The 16,364-nt window shown below is 44.9% G+C and overlaps 1 protein-coding gene across 1 annotated transcript; it reads left to right on the top strand.

Annotated features, from left to right (window-relative positions):
• The first annotated feature begins 1,277 nt into the window (after window positions 1–1,277).
• KCNK16 (potassium two pore domain channel subfamily K member 16) lies at window positions 1,278–15,936 on the top strand. Its single transcript, XM_006126554.5, has 5 exons — window positions 1,278–1,490; window positions 8,154–8,268; window positions 9,869–10,035; window positions 12,966–13,131; window positions 15,226–15,936. Exons 1-5 carry the CDS (start codon window positions 1,278–1,280, stop codon window positions 15,441–15,443), a joined length of 879 nt encoding a protein of 292 aa, XP_006126616.5. The 3' UTR covers window positions 15,444–15,936.
• Window positions 15,937–16,364: the final 428 nt, after the last annotated feature.

Genomic DNA, 16,364 nt, shown 5'->3' with positions numbered 1-16,364 from the left:
GCCAAGTCCCAGGAATGCTCTATTCATAGGCAGCTGCCAGGAGCTTCCAAGGCTGAGCTGCCAGTCGGTCAACATGTGGAACGGCAGGATTTGGCTCTTACAAACAGCAATTCAAATGGAGCATGTGAAGTTTCTCCCAGAAGTGGACCTGACCCTGTCACAGCCTTTCCTCTACTTCCCCAAGCACCATTTCCAGGCTGGTGAAAAAACCCTCCACCGACAACCATTGCGCAGAGCATTTGAACAGGGAGGAAGTTTGATAACAAAACCACGCACCAGACGTGGCTTCCTTGCCATGGCTGTTTTCTCTCAGCCACATTCTGGCCGCAAGCCATTGGCTCTTCCTCCTATACAATACAAAACTCTAGCTCCCTTCCAACACATGAAAATCATTGAGCTTCCCATGAGTAAGTCTATGGGACTGTTTTTAGCTAACGATTAACCTTTAGCCCTCCTCCTGCTCTGTCGTTTGGATTAAAAGGGCAACCTGGAGAGCAGCAGTAAAGATGAGTGATTGATTTCCTAGCCTGAGAGACTAGGGGCTTTTCCAGCGTGGAGTCCACTGATAAAGAGTTTGAACCTGCAAGCCAGACAGCCAGGAGAGTGGAGTCACTCGACATTCCACTTTGTCACCAAGCTTAACTCAGGATGGTTGAGACCTTCATCCTGTTGTGTTCAATGATGCCACCAATGCTTGTATGGTGCACCCTGCAGCTACTGACTTTTCAGTGCATTCAGCTCCATACTCTCGTCTGTTCTGGGATGCCTCCTCTCATTGGAGATATTGTAGTACCTCCTTGTATTGAAGTCTAGTGGTTACAGCAAACTGCTGGGAGTCAAGACGGAGTCTCTTCCTGGCTTTGCCACTGACTTACTGTGTGACCTTGGGTAAGTCACTTTCCAACTCTGTGCCTCAGTTCTCCACTATAGAAAATCAGGGGTGTGATACTCACCTCACAGGGGTAGTGAGGCTTCATTCGTCAAAAGCTGGAAAGCCTGGTGAGATTCTTGGATGAAAAGATACTTTAAGAGGAAAGCTTTCCTGCGGCTTGCCAGTCAGTTCACTCCTGGCTACAGAAAAGACGAGGGGAGAGGAACGCTGTTTGCACACGTTTCATTTCAGACAGGCCTGATGTCTTTCAGCTGTTTAAACAGAATATCAGCAGCAATTGCTGGAATCGTGACCGTGTGATTCCTGGGCGCTTGGGGCAGCGTGCCTCATGGCACATTAACCCAGTGAGTGCTCAGCAGGGAGAGCTACATCTTGCCGCAGCAGCATGGCTCAGCTCGTTGTATGCGGCTGGCGGATCAACTGGACTCTGGTACTGGTGCTGGGGTATCTCTTTTACCTTCTCCTAGGGGCCATGGTATTCCAGTTGCTGGAGAAGCAAGCAGAGGCCCAGACTCGGGACCAATTCCAGCTAGAAAAACTCAAGTTCCTGCAGAACTACACTTGCTTGGATAAGCAAGCCCTGGAGCAGTTTGTGCAGGTAAGAGGAGCAGGCTGCCTCAGTCTCAGGTCAAGGCTTAGTTTGAGCCTGGAGGGTTAATCCACTTTTACTAATACTGCCTAGGTTGATTGAATGTCCAGGAATCATAGAACACTAGGACTGGAAGGGACCTCGAGAGGTCATTGAGTCCAGTCCCCTGCCCTCATGGCAGGACCAAATACTGTCTAGACCATCCCTGATAGACATTTATCTAACCTAGAACTTGTCTAAAGAAAGGCAGAGGCAGTGCAAACTCTGTCCACATTGCTCTGCCATTTCACTTCTGCACTTCTTGCTGTTTTCCATTTTGAGGAGCCCCATACACATGCCTCTGCTGATGCAACTCACTGTAGTTCTGCTTTCCTGGTCCTGTGCCCAGCTCAGCCCTCCAGTACTGCACTGATCAACACTATTGAAAGCCTTAAGAGGAGGAAACAGTTCTGCCAGTGCACCTCCACCCAGATCTGTAACATCTCTACACCCTGCCCTGCACCATGCCTTGCTATTTCAGTGTGTACCAAGTTAAGATGTGTAAACGCCACTTCAAGTGTTACCTCAGGCAGTATTTGAAACTGGCTCTGTAAAGGTGAAAGCACTGGGTGAGGGAGGTAACCTAGTGACAGATGATGTGGGAAAAGCTGAAGTACTCAATGCTTTCTTTGCCTTTGTCTTTACAAACAAGGCCAACTCCCAGACTGCTCCACTAGGCAACGCAGTATGGGAAAGAGGTGGACAGCCCTCGGTGGAGAAAGAACAGGTTAAGAACTATTTGAAACGCTAAACATACACAAATCCATGGGCCCGGATTTAATGCATCCGAGGGTATTGAGGGAGTTGGCAAATGTCATTACAGAGTCCTTGGCCATTATCTTTGAAAACTCGTGGAGATCGGGAGAGATCCCAAATGACTGGAAAAAGGCAAATGTAGTGCCCATCATTAAAAAAGGGAAGAAGGACAATCCAGGGAACTACAGACCAGTCAGCCTTACCTCAGTCCCTGGAAAAATCATGGAGGGGATCCTCAACGAATTCATTTTGAAGCCCTTGAAAGAGGGGAAAGTGATCAGGAATAGTCAACATGGATTCATGAAGGGCAAGTTGTGCCTGACCAATCTGATTAGCTTCTATGATGAGGTAACTGGCTCTGTGGACATAGGGAAGTCAGTAGATGTGATATACCTTGACTTTAGCAAGGCTTTTGATATGGTCTCCCACAATATACTTGCCAGCAAGTTAAGGGAGTATGGATTGGATAACTGGACTATAAGGTGGATAGGAAGCTGGCTAAATTCTCTGGCCCAACAGGTAGTGATCAATAGCTCAATGTCAGGTTGGCAGTCGGTTTCAAGCAGAACGCCCCAGGGATGTTTTCTAGGGTCAGTTTTGTTCTACATAGTTATTAATGACCTGGATGAGGGGATGGATTGCACCCTCAGCAAGTTTGCAGATGACACTAAGCTAGGGGGAGAGATAGATACGCAGGAGGGTAAGGCTAGGGTCCAGAGTTATCTAGACAAATTGGAAGATTGGGCCAAAGGTAGGGTTGCCAGATGGTTTCAACAAAAATACCGGACATACTTGACATTACATCACAATCTACATTACATCTTCTTTTGAAAATACTGGACATTTCTATTTTCTCAATTTGTTTCCCGAACAGAAAGCTCAAATACTGGACTATCCGGTTCAAAACCGGACACCTGGCAACCCTAGCCAACAGAAATCTGATGAGGTTCAACAAGACAAGTGTAGAGTCCTGCACTTGGGATGGAAGAATCCCAAGCATTGTTACAGGCTGGGGACCAAATGGCTTAGTAGTTTGACAGAAAAGGACCCGGGGATTACAGTAGATGAGAAGCTGGATATGAGTCAACAGTGTCCCCTTGTAGCCAAAAAGGCAAATGGCATATTAGGGTGCATTAGGAGGAACATTGCCAGCAGATCCAGAGAAATGATTATTCTCTTTTATTCAGCTCTGGTGAGGCCACATCTATAATATTGTGTCCAGTTCTGGCCCCTCCCCCCACTACAGAAAGGATGTGAACGCATTGGCGAGGGTCCAGCGGAGGGCAACCAAAATGGTTAGGGGGCTGGAGCACATGACCTATGCAGACAGACTGAAGGATTTGGGCTTGTTTAGTCTGCAGAAGAGAAGAGTGAGGGGGGATCTGATAGCAGCCTTCAACTTCCTGAAGGGAGGTTCCAAAGAGGATGGAGAAAGGCTGTTCACTGTAGTGATGGATGGCAGAACAAGGAACAATGGTCTCAAGTTGCAATAGGGGAGGTCTAGGTTGGATATTAGGAAAAACTATTTCAGTAGGGCTGTGTCTACACTGGGCCACTTATTCTGGAAAATCAGCCACTTTTCCGGAATAAGCTGCGAGCTGTCTATACTGACCCTTGAATTTCCAGAAAAGCAACGACGCTCTACTGTACAAAATCAGCCGCTATTCTGGAAAAACTATTCTGCTCCCGCTCGGGCATAAGTCCTTATTCCGGAACACTGTTCCGGAAAAGGGCCAGTGTAGACAGCCCAGTAGTCTTTTCCGGAAAAAAGTCCCGATCGCGAAAATGACGGTCGGGGCTCTTTTCCGGAAAAGCGCGTCTACATTGGCCACAGATGCTTTTCTGGGAAAAGGGCTTTTCTGGAAAAGCAGCCTGCCAATGTAGACGCTCTTTTTCTGGAAATACTTATAATGAAATCTATTCTGTTTTAAGCATTTCCGGAAATTCATGCCAGTGTAGACACAGCCTAGGAGAGTGGTGAAGCACTGGACTGGGTTACCTAGGGAGGGGGTGGACTCTCCATCCCTGGAGGTTTTTAAGTCCTGGCTTGACAAAGCCCTGGCTGGGATGATTTTGTTGGGGTTGGTCTTGCCTTGGGCAGGGGGCTGGACTCAATGACCTCCTGAGGTCTCTTCTTACAGTGCCCTGGCATTCTATGATTCACATACATTAAGTTCTTTAAAACTCATTGGGTGCATCTAGACTGGCAAAAACTTGCCAGCTGTCTAAACTGGCCGTGAGAATTTGTGCAAGAACACTAACGATCTAATGTAAGATTGTCAGTATTGTTGCGCAAGAACTCTGACACTCCCGCTCGGGAAAAAGCCCTCTTGCACAAGTGTTCTTGCACAAGAGGGCCAGTGTAGCCAGGGACAGGAATTTTTTGTGTAAGAAAGCCCCGATGGCGAAAATGGCCGCCGGAGCTTTCTTGCGCAAAACCGCGTCTATACTGGGCACAGATGCTTTTGTGCAAAAGCAAATCTTTTGCGCAAAGGCACTTGCCAATCTAGACGCTCTTTTGCGGAAATACTTTTAACAGAAAAACTTTTCCATTAAAAGTATTTCCGCAAAATCATGCCAGTCTAGACGCAGCCATTTACTTCAGCATTTAAAGGAATCAGCACAACATATATTTGCTTGTGGTCCAATGTGTATTCTAAATAAATGGGTTTTAAACTTAAAATAGATTAATGGCCAGTTACAATACCCTCTATGGTTACTGAAAGCTGGGCTCCTTGGTAGTATCATGCAATAACAGGACAATAAGAAATCCTTGAATCAATAAGATCTTTTCTTCATTCTTGCAATTTCTGTAGCAGCAGACTGGGAGCCTTTCCCTCTGCTGTTTCAGTAAGGCCATTAAACTATTCCAAAGGGGATGGAAATTTGCACTGTATTCTTGGTCTGATGGGTTTCCATAGATCAATTGTCTGATCAACAAAGAACCCTGGTGCAGTAGATGCACTGATAGAACAGTGGAGTACAGATTACAAAGGTAACAGGAAGTGAATGATTCTGCCTGACTGTTGGTGCATTGAGATCGCTTGGTGATGACTGATACTCTGATCTATTACTTGGTGAGTGCTTTGCACTGTACAGAACATGACAGTGGCAATGCTGCCAGAGAAGAGAGCCCTGATGCCATGGTGCAACGAGAGGGTGACTTCCAGTTTGGAGCTTACTTGGCATACTTTCATAGGTTATTTAGGCCAGGCCCAGTAGCCTAGGAAGCTCGCAGGGGACCAAACTCTCCAGTCTTACACCAACTGAACTTTATTAAAAGTCAAGGGGATGCACTGGTGTTGCTGAGAAAAGAATTTTGCTGAGTCTCTGGTTCTATTGAATACTGCAAAAAGAGTTTCAACTGCAAGCTACTCTAGCAAGAACCAGCAGAGGGCACCAATGTATCAGACACCATGTATCAGACCCTACTCAAGAGAAGCCTGGCTACCCCCAATCTAAAGTTTTGCTTTACTCTCAAAAGCGGCTGTAAAAAAAGCATCGTGGCTACACGATGGGGGGCATGGGAAGTACCTGTCAATTGTAGGACCGGTGCTAATGAGGCTAATTAAATGGGCTGGAAGCATCCCATTCTTAACTTTCATGTAAAAAATGCAGTTGTTAGGGACCAGGGGAGACTGGCTTTATAATGTGACATCCAGTTAATGTCTTTATTAACAATTGAGTCAATTCTGCAAAAATTCCTGCAGATTCCAGTTATTCCATATCTGTTCAAGGTGTTGGTTGTGCAGTTTGGACTTTGAATGAGCATCCCCCAACTTTGAATGAGCATCTCATGGTCATTGGGCCCATGGCAGCAGCACACTCACCCCCTTTATATCTTGTGTTACTCAGAAGCAACCCTTTCTACTGGCTAAGGACAAGTGGGTGGGTGCACAAACAAGTCTCATTATCACCTGGTGGAAGGATGAGGTTGCTCAGAAGTTGTGAGGGAAAAAGAGAACAGATCCTCCCAAGTGGATGGACTATCCCAGCAGCTAAGCAGCATTCTGTAGCGGGATGTCGCTGGATATAAGGATCTAGGGATTGCAGTGGATCACCAATCGCATATAAGCCAGCAATGTGCTGCAGTTGCAAAAAAAGACGAGCATCATTCTGCAGTGGGTGTATTGTACATAAGACACAGTGACGGGTGGCAGCTGTCTCACACTGCTCAGCACTGGTGAGGCCTCAACTGGAGAACTGTGTCCTGGGCACCACACTTCAGTGAACACATGGACAAACTGGAAAGAGTCCAACGGAGAGCAACAAAACTTCTAGAGGAAAACCCAACCTATGAGGAAATGTTAAATAGCAGGATGGTTAATCCTGAGAAGAGATGTTCAAGGGGGGACCTGATAACGGGTTTCACATGTTACGGGCTGTTATAAAGCAAACTGTGATCAATTGTTCTCCATGTCCTCTGAGGGTTGGCCAAGAAGCAATGGGCTAAATCTGCATCAAAGAAATTTAAGTTAGATGCAGGTCGGACCTGTCTGATCCAGCACCCTTGGGACCTGACCGGTCCCAAACAAGGGAATTTGCCAGACTAGCAGAGGTCCCCTGCTACCAGCCCCCCAACTCACCCTCCCACCCCCCGCCAGACTGCCAGGCTGCTGTGGTCCCGGCAGCCCGGATTGCCACATCTCTGGCCACAGCCCCTCTACTGGGGCTGTTGTGGCTGCTATATCCCTAGCCCCAGCTCCGCTACTATGGCTGCCACATCCCTGGCCCCGGCCTTGCTGCTGGAGCAGCCACATCCCTGGCCCTGGCTTCGCTACCAGGGCTGCCAAATCCCCGGCCCTGCTCCTGATGCTACAGCAGCCCCAGCTGCGCTACTGGGACTCCATCCCCAAACCCAGCCTCCGTCCCACTGGGCTCCAAGCCACCAGCCCTCTTGCCACTGGGGCTCCCAGCCAGGACTCCCTGGTCCAGGAACACCCATGATGTTGCCGGATGACAGAGTCCTGGTTTTGAGAGATCCAACCTGAATTACGAAACCTTTCTAACGAAGGGTAATTAAGCTCTGGAAGAGACTTCCAACGGAGGCTACAGAATCCCCATCATTAGAGATTTTTAATAACAAGGACAAGTAACTGCCAGGAATGGCCTAGGTATAGCTCGCCTTGAGCAGAGCAGGGGGATGAACTAGATGAAGACTTGAGGTCCAGTGGAGCAGTAGGAGTCTATGATTTTTGATAGACAAGTAAAATATTTCACATTACAACTGAATTTGGGGAGCTGCACTGCCTGAGCCCTCATTGACTTTGACCCTCTGCAAAATCCAGCCAAGAAGAGCAGTCCAGAGCAGCTGAGGATGTCTCATTAGTTAACTCCAAGCTGTCAGATGGGAAGAAAAGGGCTGGAGATGATTGGGAGATACTGAGAAGCTAGCGCTAAAAACAGAACTTGCCCTCACCACGTAGTGGTAACCCAGCCATTCCTTCCCCGCTATACACATGCATAAGTTACATCAGTTTGGGCTGAGATGGGGACTGGGAGGGAGGGAGACAGAGGAGGAACAATCTTTGGTTTGTGGCATAACATCACATTTTCCCCTAATTCAAGCACTTTTAATGCCCTCTGCATTTCCTTACCTTCAACCCCCACCAAGTTCCTGAAATGTCCCTGCTTGGGTACTCTTCTAAGGACCCTAGCCAGCTTTATTCCTCTGTCATCCAGTGAGCCACTGAGAGAGTTTTATCAGATCCTTCTGGTCAAACTCTAGCCTGTCTAGAAAGTTCATTGGTTATTGCACATCTAAGCCTCAAGACATCCATCAACAGTCACTGGTCCATCTTTTTAACTGACAGCCTCTTTGTCATGAGCCAATACATGCTGCTCATCTGAGCTGTCTTGCTTCTTCTTCTGCTTCAGGTCATACTGGAAGCATGGGAGAAAGGGGTCCACCCAGAAGGAAACTCTACCAACCCCAGCAACTGGGACTTCAGCAACTCTTTCTTCTTTGCGGGAACTGTTGTCACAACTATAGGTGAGGTAGCCTCCCTTCCTATTCGGTCTTTCTCTGTCGGTAGATGTTCCCTCCAATTGGTTTGTGAACCACTGGCTCACACAACTGCTGATTTGGCCAGACCTCTCAGGAGAGTCTCTACCAGTGCGGGGACTATCTAAAAGACCGCATCTTTAGTCAGCCTCCAGCGCTGAATGTTTATGTTCAAAAGTGGGCACCATTCTGCATCTGCAAAGCCTTTGTTTGCATATGCAAATTGGGCGACTACTCTGTGTGTGCAAGACACGTACAGAATCTGCTTACACAAACTATTTTGAATTTGTCCCAAAATTGAAAAAAATCACCTCCTAATAAGGCATCTTTAAATAATAATAATAATTTGTCACATCCAGTGTTCTTTTGATAGTGACAATGATTTGGGGCCTAAGGAGCCCCTGTGCCAATTGCTGTAGCCTGAATTCTGTTTAGAAAGGTGTAGAGAAGCATCCAGACCTCTGGGCCTTCATGGAACTGAACTAAACTGAGCTTCCAACCCTTTGCCCAGCAGAATGACTATACAGCCTTTGAATGTAATTGAGGTGGTAAAGTTTGCGGATGATACCAAACTGTTTAGGATAGTCAAGACAGAAGCAGACTGAGGGACTCCAAGAAGATCTCACCAAACTGAGTGATTGGGCAACAAAATGGCAAATGAAGTTTAATGTGGATAAGTGTAAAGTAATGCACATTGGGAAAAATAACCCCAACTATATGTACAGTATGATGGGGGCTAATTTGGCTCTGACAAATCAGGAAAGAGATCTTGGAGTTATCGTGGACAGTTCTCTGAAAACTTACACACAGTGTGCAGCGGCGGTCAAAAAGGCAAATAGGATACTAGGAATTATTAAGAAAGGGATAGAAAATAAAACACAGAATATCTTACTGCCCCTGTATAAAACTATGGTACGCCCACATCTTGAATACTGTGTACAGATGTGGTCTCCTCACCTCAAAAAAGATATTTTGGCCTTGGAAAGGATTCAGAAAAAGGCAGGTAAAATGATTAGGGGTTTGGAACGGGTCCCATATGAGGAGAGGTTAAAACGACTGGGACTTTTCAGTTTAGAAAAGAGGAGACTAAGGGGGGATATGATAAAGGTCTATAAAATCATGAGTGGTGTGGAAAGGGCAAATAAAGAAAAGTTATTTATTAGTTCCCATAATAGAAGAACTAGAGGACACCAAATGAAGTTAATGGGTAGCAGGTTTAAAACTAATAAAAGAAAGTTCTTCTTCACACAGCGTGTAGTCAACCTGTGGAACTCCTTGCCAGAGGAGGCTGTGAAGGCTAGGACTATAACAGAGTTTAAAGAGAAGCTAGATAATTTCATGGAGGTTAGGTCCATAAAAGGCTATTAACCAGGGGATAGAAATGGTGTCCCTGGCCTCTGTTTGTCAGAGGCTGGAGATGGATGGCAGGAGACAAATCGCTGATCATTGTCTTCAGTCCACCCTCTCTGGGGCACCTGGTGCTGGCCACTGTCGGCAGACAGGCTACTGGGCTAAATGGACCTTTGGTCTGATCCATTACGGCCGTTCTTATGTTCTTATGTTCCTTTTTTTCTCTTCTTCACTGCAGGTTATGGTAACTTGGCCCCCAGTACGGTGGCTGGGCAGGTGTTCTGTGTGTTTTATGCCTTGTTTGGGGTGCCGCTTAACCTGACCTTTCTCAATCAGCTGGGAAAAGCACTCAACGCACACCTGGTCACTCTTGAGAGATGGGTGCATAAGCCAGGCCGGGCACAGGTACAGTGTCCCTTTATCATTGGTCCGCATCTATTTTAAAGCTAATTGTTTTTCACATACAGATGGCGCTTAGGGCCACACTGCTGTTTATTTGTCTGTATCACCTGGGACACAGTAATCATATCTTCTCCCTAGCAAGAAGCTGACATGTCATGTTTATAGATGAGGATTTGGAAGTAATTTGCTCTTGTCTGAAGGAAAGGATCTTTGCCCATCCTAAGCCCTGATTCACCAAAACCTATTAGCATGGTCTTAACTTTGAGCCTGTGCCCAAATCCCATTGACTTTAACATACCACAAGCATGTACTTATGTGCTATACTGAATCAAGCCTTAGTAGTTTAAAACTACAGAAGAAACTCAGAGTTAAGAATGGAGGAGGCTGATTGTAACACTGAACAAAATGATATGATTTTCTTGTAAATTTTTACAACTGACAATTCACTCAATACATCTTTGAAATTTTACTATGTGGAAGAAAAATGCTGCTTTCCCTTTATTTTTTAGTAGTTTACAGTTAACACAGTATGGTACTTTATATCTTTCTCTTTCTCCTGCAGCTGCCCAGTCACACACTTCTGGACCCAAAGGAGATGTGTGGTTAATTGTGTAGCTTATAATTCTGGTGCTCATAACTCTAAGTTTCTACTGTATGCCAAGACAACTTCATTTTTATTGGTCCATTCTCATCTGACATCCCTTCACCAGTTGGCCCAGCATCTCTGCACTTAATTTCACTCTGTTATTCTCTTTTACCGTAATTCTAGATATTCACTCATGGTGGGTAAGGTCTGTCAGTGGGTTACACAGTCTGAATCAACCCAGATTTTGAAAAACAGGGTACATGGAGAAAATGTGTTTCTGAATAAAGAGTCAGTGACTGGCCCCTGAAATTGGAGATAAAAGATAAGACTCTCAAATACTCTATTGGTGAATCTATGGCCCATTCAGAACCTCCAACACATCATTTTCTCACGGTGGAGTCTGTCTGTCTGTCTGTCTGTCTGTCTCTCTGAACCACTCATTATATCTAGGACCAGCTTTAACTGCTTATTCACTTTGAAAGTTACAATCCAGGAAAATAGGTTACCTTTGCTCAAACATCTTTTAAAACTAGTGTTAGGAAATTAATTGATTTTGTTTCTAGCCATTCCTGGCTACTCACCCTCCCTCTCCTTACACTGTGTGATAAAGTTCTGACACCCAAGACCCCTGCACAACATTTTAAAAAATGGAATGAATAATAGTAATACTTAGCTCCTCCTCTGTTCAAAATTTTGTGCAGATTTTATCATTAATCCTCACAATACCCCTGGGAGACTGAGGCAGGGACAATCAAGCCCACATTTTCAGACCTGCTAATTCAATAGTCATGACTAAGTCCATTCAAGGTAAATGCACATGCAGAATAAGTCACCTATTGATTCTACGGCCATTGGCATCAATGGGAGTTTTTCAGTTGTCTTCAATTGACTATGTATCAAGACCTAAGTGACATGCCCACAGGGAGACAGTCAACTTTAGAGTTCACGTGACTGACACCCAATCCCATGGTCAAACTAAACTATTCTTCCTTCAGTTACACATACCTTGATTGTTTGCATGTTTAAACACTGAAGCCATATATTTTGCAGGTATAATTTAAACAGTCACTAGTGAATTCACCCACAAAGCAGACATTGGTATTAAGAGAAATAAAGATCTACCTGATGCTGGCTGCTCTTTTACACGTCTACATTTAAACCACAAAGAATCAGGCAAACTGATTTCAGCTAAAACTAATCCAAAAACAATGTGGTGCTATTGTAAATGGAGTTATAAATGCTAGAAAACAGAGCTCATTACAATAGCAATTGATTGCCATGGGCTGGTCAATGGATTTTGTTCTACAGGTTGAACCTCTCTCGTCCAGAACTCTCTTAGCCAGAAATATTCATTATCCAGAATGGTTTTAGTTAGCCGGATGTCCACTTTTCATGGGTGTGGCCGAGTTTCCCGCAGTCCCATAATTTGTTTACAGCCACCAGTCCTGGCTCTCAGTGTTCTGTGCTATTATTTAGCTCTAATATACCACCAAATGTCCTTTTAAAAAGTAGTGGAAGTGTAGGTAATACTGCTAGAAAATACTGACCTCCCATGGTCCAGAAAACTCTTGTTTGGAACCGGTCGTTCTGGTCCTGAGGGTGCCAGACAAGAGAGGTTCAACCTGTAGCAGTGGATTCATCAATGGTGTGCATTCAAAACTCATGAGACAGGCCCCACAAAGTTGTGGAAGTTGGAGAAAATAATACAGTACAGGTACTTTTTATTTGCCTCCTAGTTTCTGAATCTTTTGAATGAGTTCTGATCACATTTTCAAACATCTGTCTGCAACCAAGAGAACTAGAAACTAATTTTTGTTTTTACATGAAGCTGAGATTTTCACATGACTCTAGGGGTATGTCTACACTACAGAGTTTTGTCAGAAAAATGGTGGTTTTTCTTACAAAACTTGAAGAACGTCCACACTGCAATTGTATTCTTCTGCACGAAAAATCGAAAGAACAGAGGGGGTTTTCCGGCATTGGTAACCCTCATTCTACGAGGAAGAAGCCTTTTCTTTTTTGTGTGGATGGGGAAGAGGGAGTTCTTTCGGAAAAAGAGGAAAGAGGAAAAAGCACAGATGCCCTAGTGGCCACTCCATCCATCATAATCACAGCTTACATGCACGAGAGCATCCATTCAGTGTGGATGCTCTCTGTTGAAAAAGTAGATCACTTTTTCAATGCACTTTTGCAGTGTGGCCACTATCTTTCAGAAGTTTTTTCAGAAGATCTCTTCTGCAAAGAGTTTCTTCCGAACGAAGCCTGCAGTCTAGATGTAGCCTCGGAGCTGGACCTTTAATCAAAAACACCAAATATACTGAGCTGCCATTTTCCTTCTCTCCTGCAGGTGGTGCAGACACTGGCATTGGCCCTCTTTCTGACTGCTGGGACCTTGCTTTTTCTAGTATTCCCACCTATGATCTTCAGTTACGTAGAAGGGTGGAGCTATGGAGAAGGCTTCTACTTCACATTCATCACCCTCAGCACCATTGGATTTGGGGATTATGTAGTAGGTAATGAAGGGGGTGAGCTTGGATGAACTTTATAGGCCTGTGTTCTTAGACCACTGTAAATTGGGAGTAACTTTGCAGAAGTGAATGAGTTACATTAGTGCGAGTCCAGAATATGTGAGATCAGAATCGGGCCCTATGTCTCTACTGAGACTGCCAACAAGACGGCTAAGTTTTACCAATTGTAGTGCTGGATATGAAAACTTCCCCATTAAAAACTACACTAAGGCCCACCAATTTCATTTCACACAGCCCACTGAACACCAATTAGATAGTAACTGTTCCCAGCCTGGTTTAGAGTGAAAGACTAAAGAGGTGAAAGACTCTCTCTCACATAACCAATCCTTTGAGCTATCTATCCCAATTAATGCCACCTACATATGGAGTAAAGAAACCCTGACAAATATTTTTGGGAATCAGGCCATCTCTTAACATTGTACTGCCAGGAGTTCTCATTACAGGGTGAATACTAGTAGCAAGGAGAGACCCTTGTAAGAAGATGTATCAAATGGCAACATGCAATCTGCCAAGGCACTGGCTGTGCCCTAGAGTTGCGGCCAGAGAGGAAACCTTTCGCTGCACCATCTCACTCACACAATGTTCTTCACAGGCAAGGTATAGAATGTCCACGTGTGTAGAAAGGACAATAGGTTCTGTCAGCTTCTCTGGCGTTTATCCTCCCTTCACTTCCCAGAAGTTGTGTGTGCATTGAGAGCGTGTAAGACCTTGCAGTAACACTATGGAGATCTGTGGAGCACTTGGCCCTCAGAGTCTCAGCAGAGTTGTTGACGGGAATACTGCCTGCAGTGCTTGGCCGATTAATTCATTCTCTAGAACTGCCAGATGGGTGTCAGTGACTCCCCCGGCCCCATAACTCCACATATGCAAAATGGCACTGGTAATACACTTCCGCAAATGCTCTCTGGCCCTCTCTGTCCAGAACTCAGGCTTTGTGCATAGTACAGAAAGAACCATGGGTGCAATGAATCATGTTTGTGGCTAAAATTATATTCTAACATGTTAGAGAGCCAGATGCAGACTAAAACATGCCTTTCTCATTTGGTTCTAACATGGTCATTTCCCATCAGAACGGGCTGGAATGAATCATTTTACATAACCCTGGTTAAGGTTAAACATCACGGGCTAACTGAAGTTTGATGAAAGTAACAGCTTGAAAGCATGGACAGGCCGCATGGGGAGTGAATCAGTCACATCAGTTTCTTGTCCTGTTTACCAGCTATATAGCAGGTATAGTAAAGTGGTCATGATAGAGTTGACTGGATTACCCAGAGCATATTAGGATGGAGCCATTCTTATTCATTATTCAATGGGAGTTTTCCCCTCACTCTGTGGTGATGCACTTAAATAAAGTAGCAAGTTCCCAGTCTATAGTTCTATATGTAGATGGGGCCTTAAAGTTTTTATCCAAGCCCCACCTCAGACACTGAAGGCAAGCTGTGCTGCTGTAGCACTTCAATGAAGACACTACTTTTGCCAACAAGAAGGTAATCCACATCCAACAAGAAGGTAATCCACATCCAACCACGAGAGGGAGTAATAGCTCAGTTGTTTGAGCATTAGCCTGCTAAACCCAGGGTTGTGAGTTCAACCCTCAGAGGGCCATTTAGGGATCTGGGGCAATTCTGCTGGGGATGGTACTTGGCTCTGTGGTCAGAGCAGGGGACTAGACTCAAGGTCCCTTCCAGTTCTATGAGATAGGTATATCTCCATACATTAGATTATAGGTAATCCATGTCCCTAAGAGGCAGTGGATAGAAAAATTCTTCTGCTGTCTACACAGCCACTGAAGTTGGCTTAAGTATCCTGTTCAGGGGGTGAGGATTTTTCATAGCAACATAGTTAAGCTGACCTAATTTCTAGCGTAGGCCAGACCAAAGCAAGAAAACAAGAGAATCATTCTAGGATATAGGCCCACATCCACTAAGTATATTTTGTATGTGAATGTGTATAGCTCACATGATCTCCTAATAGGTCAGGCATTATTTGCATGAGGTTATGTGTCTTGCATCCTGTTAGCCTGTTTGCCAGGCCCCGGGGTATAGTCTAATATGTGAAGTGTCTTGTTTTTTTTTCCAGGCACTGATCCTAACAAGCACTACATTTCAATGTACAGGAGCCTAGCAGCTATTTGGATTGTTTTTGGCTTGGCCTGGCTTGCTCTGGTCTTTAACCTGGGAGCTGACCTGATGGAAAAATTCCTTCAGCTAAAGTGGCATAAGCCTGGTACCACAGAAGAAGCCATTACCAAGATGGAGGATGACCCTGATCAACCCAGAATCCACATACCTAGCTGAGAGAGCACTTTAGAAAGAGCAAGTCTCTCCTGCTGCTACCTCACACACACCAAGCAAGCTTTCTGGGTAAGAGATTGCTGCATCTAAGCCACAGGTTGCAGACCATCTCCAAGGGAGAAGATAATTTCAGAAGAAAAGAAGTATAAAGGCAGCAGCCAAATGAAAACCTTGGACAAAGTGGAACTGTAAAACATCACTCACTTTCCAGTCAATGACCCCCTTGTGCAATTTCTCAAAAAATAATTACTATCCCCCCTCTGATTTGATCTTTATCTACTAGCATGGAATTCTGTTGATCTGTGGCTTTCAGAAATCCATGGTGACTGCCTTGCTGCTAGGCTGAGAAATACTTGATATTAAGGGAGCTGAGCTTGAAAACTTTGAGTAGAAATCACCCTTCGCATCCAAGCAGACACAATGAGAGAAACTTGACCAATTCTGGCCACATTCAGCAAAGGAAGCTTTTTCTGAAACCTCTTGGCAGACTTTGTCCAATATGTTCAGGGATTACATTTCAATTGTCCTCCAGCAGGGCTGAAAAGCTTTCCCTAAAATTGTTTAGAAACACTGTGCCCATTTCAGAGCTGTTTGCATTGTAATTGCTTAATCTACAATAAACAGAAATCCAATAGCAAATTCTGATCTCAGCTCATTTCCCAAGTCCTTTGGTAATACCAGTTCCTTGATCAGGGACGGTTGATAGAAGCAGACGCTGTTCCATGCATAGCCTTAGTTGGTCAGAACAGGCAGTCTGATTTTCTCACAATTGCTATCAACCAAGAGTAACAGCTATTACATTGGTCAAGCAAAATGAAAGCCACACACATCTAGAACAATCCTGTCACCGAAACGTAGAAATATTGGGTCACACATACAACAAACTTTATAGAGTGTCAGTCAATGACATCTTCTACAGATATG

The sequence above is a fragment of the Pelodiscus sinensis genome, chromosome 3 (genome assembly GCF_052426305.1).
Source record: "Pelodiscus sinensis isolate ZL-2025 chromosome 3, ASM5242630v1, whole genome shotgun sequence".
Classification (NCBI taxonomy): domain Eukaryota; kingdom Metazoa; phylum Chordata; order Testudines; family Trionychidae; genus Pelodiscus; species Pelodiscus sinensis.
The sequence above is the reverse complement of the archived record's forward strand: the minus strand, read 5'-3'. Positions and strand labels throughout refer to the sequence as shown.

Coding starts and splice junctions, on each gene's coding strand:
- KCNK16 (XM_006126554.5), top strand. CDS start 1,278: ATGGCTCAGCTCGTTGTATGCGGCTGGCGGATCAACTGGACTCTGGTA. Junction 1,491..8,153: donor CCCTGGAGCAGTTTGTGCAG/GTAAGAGGAGCA, acceptor CTTCTGCTTCAG/GTCATACTGGAAGCATGGGA. Junction 8,269..9,868: donor AACTGTTGTCACAACTATAG/GTGAGGTAGCCT, acceptor TCTTCACTGCAG/GTTATGGTAACTTGGCCCCC.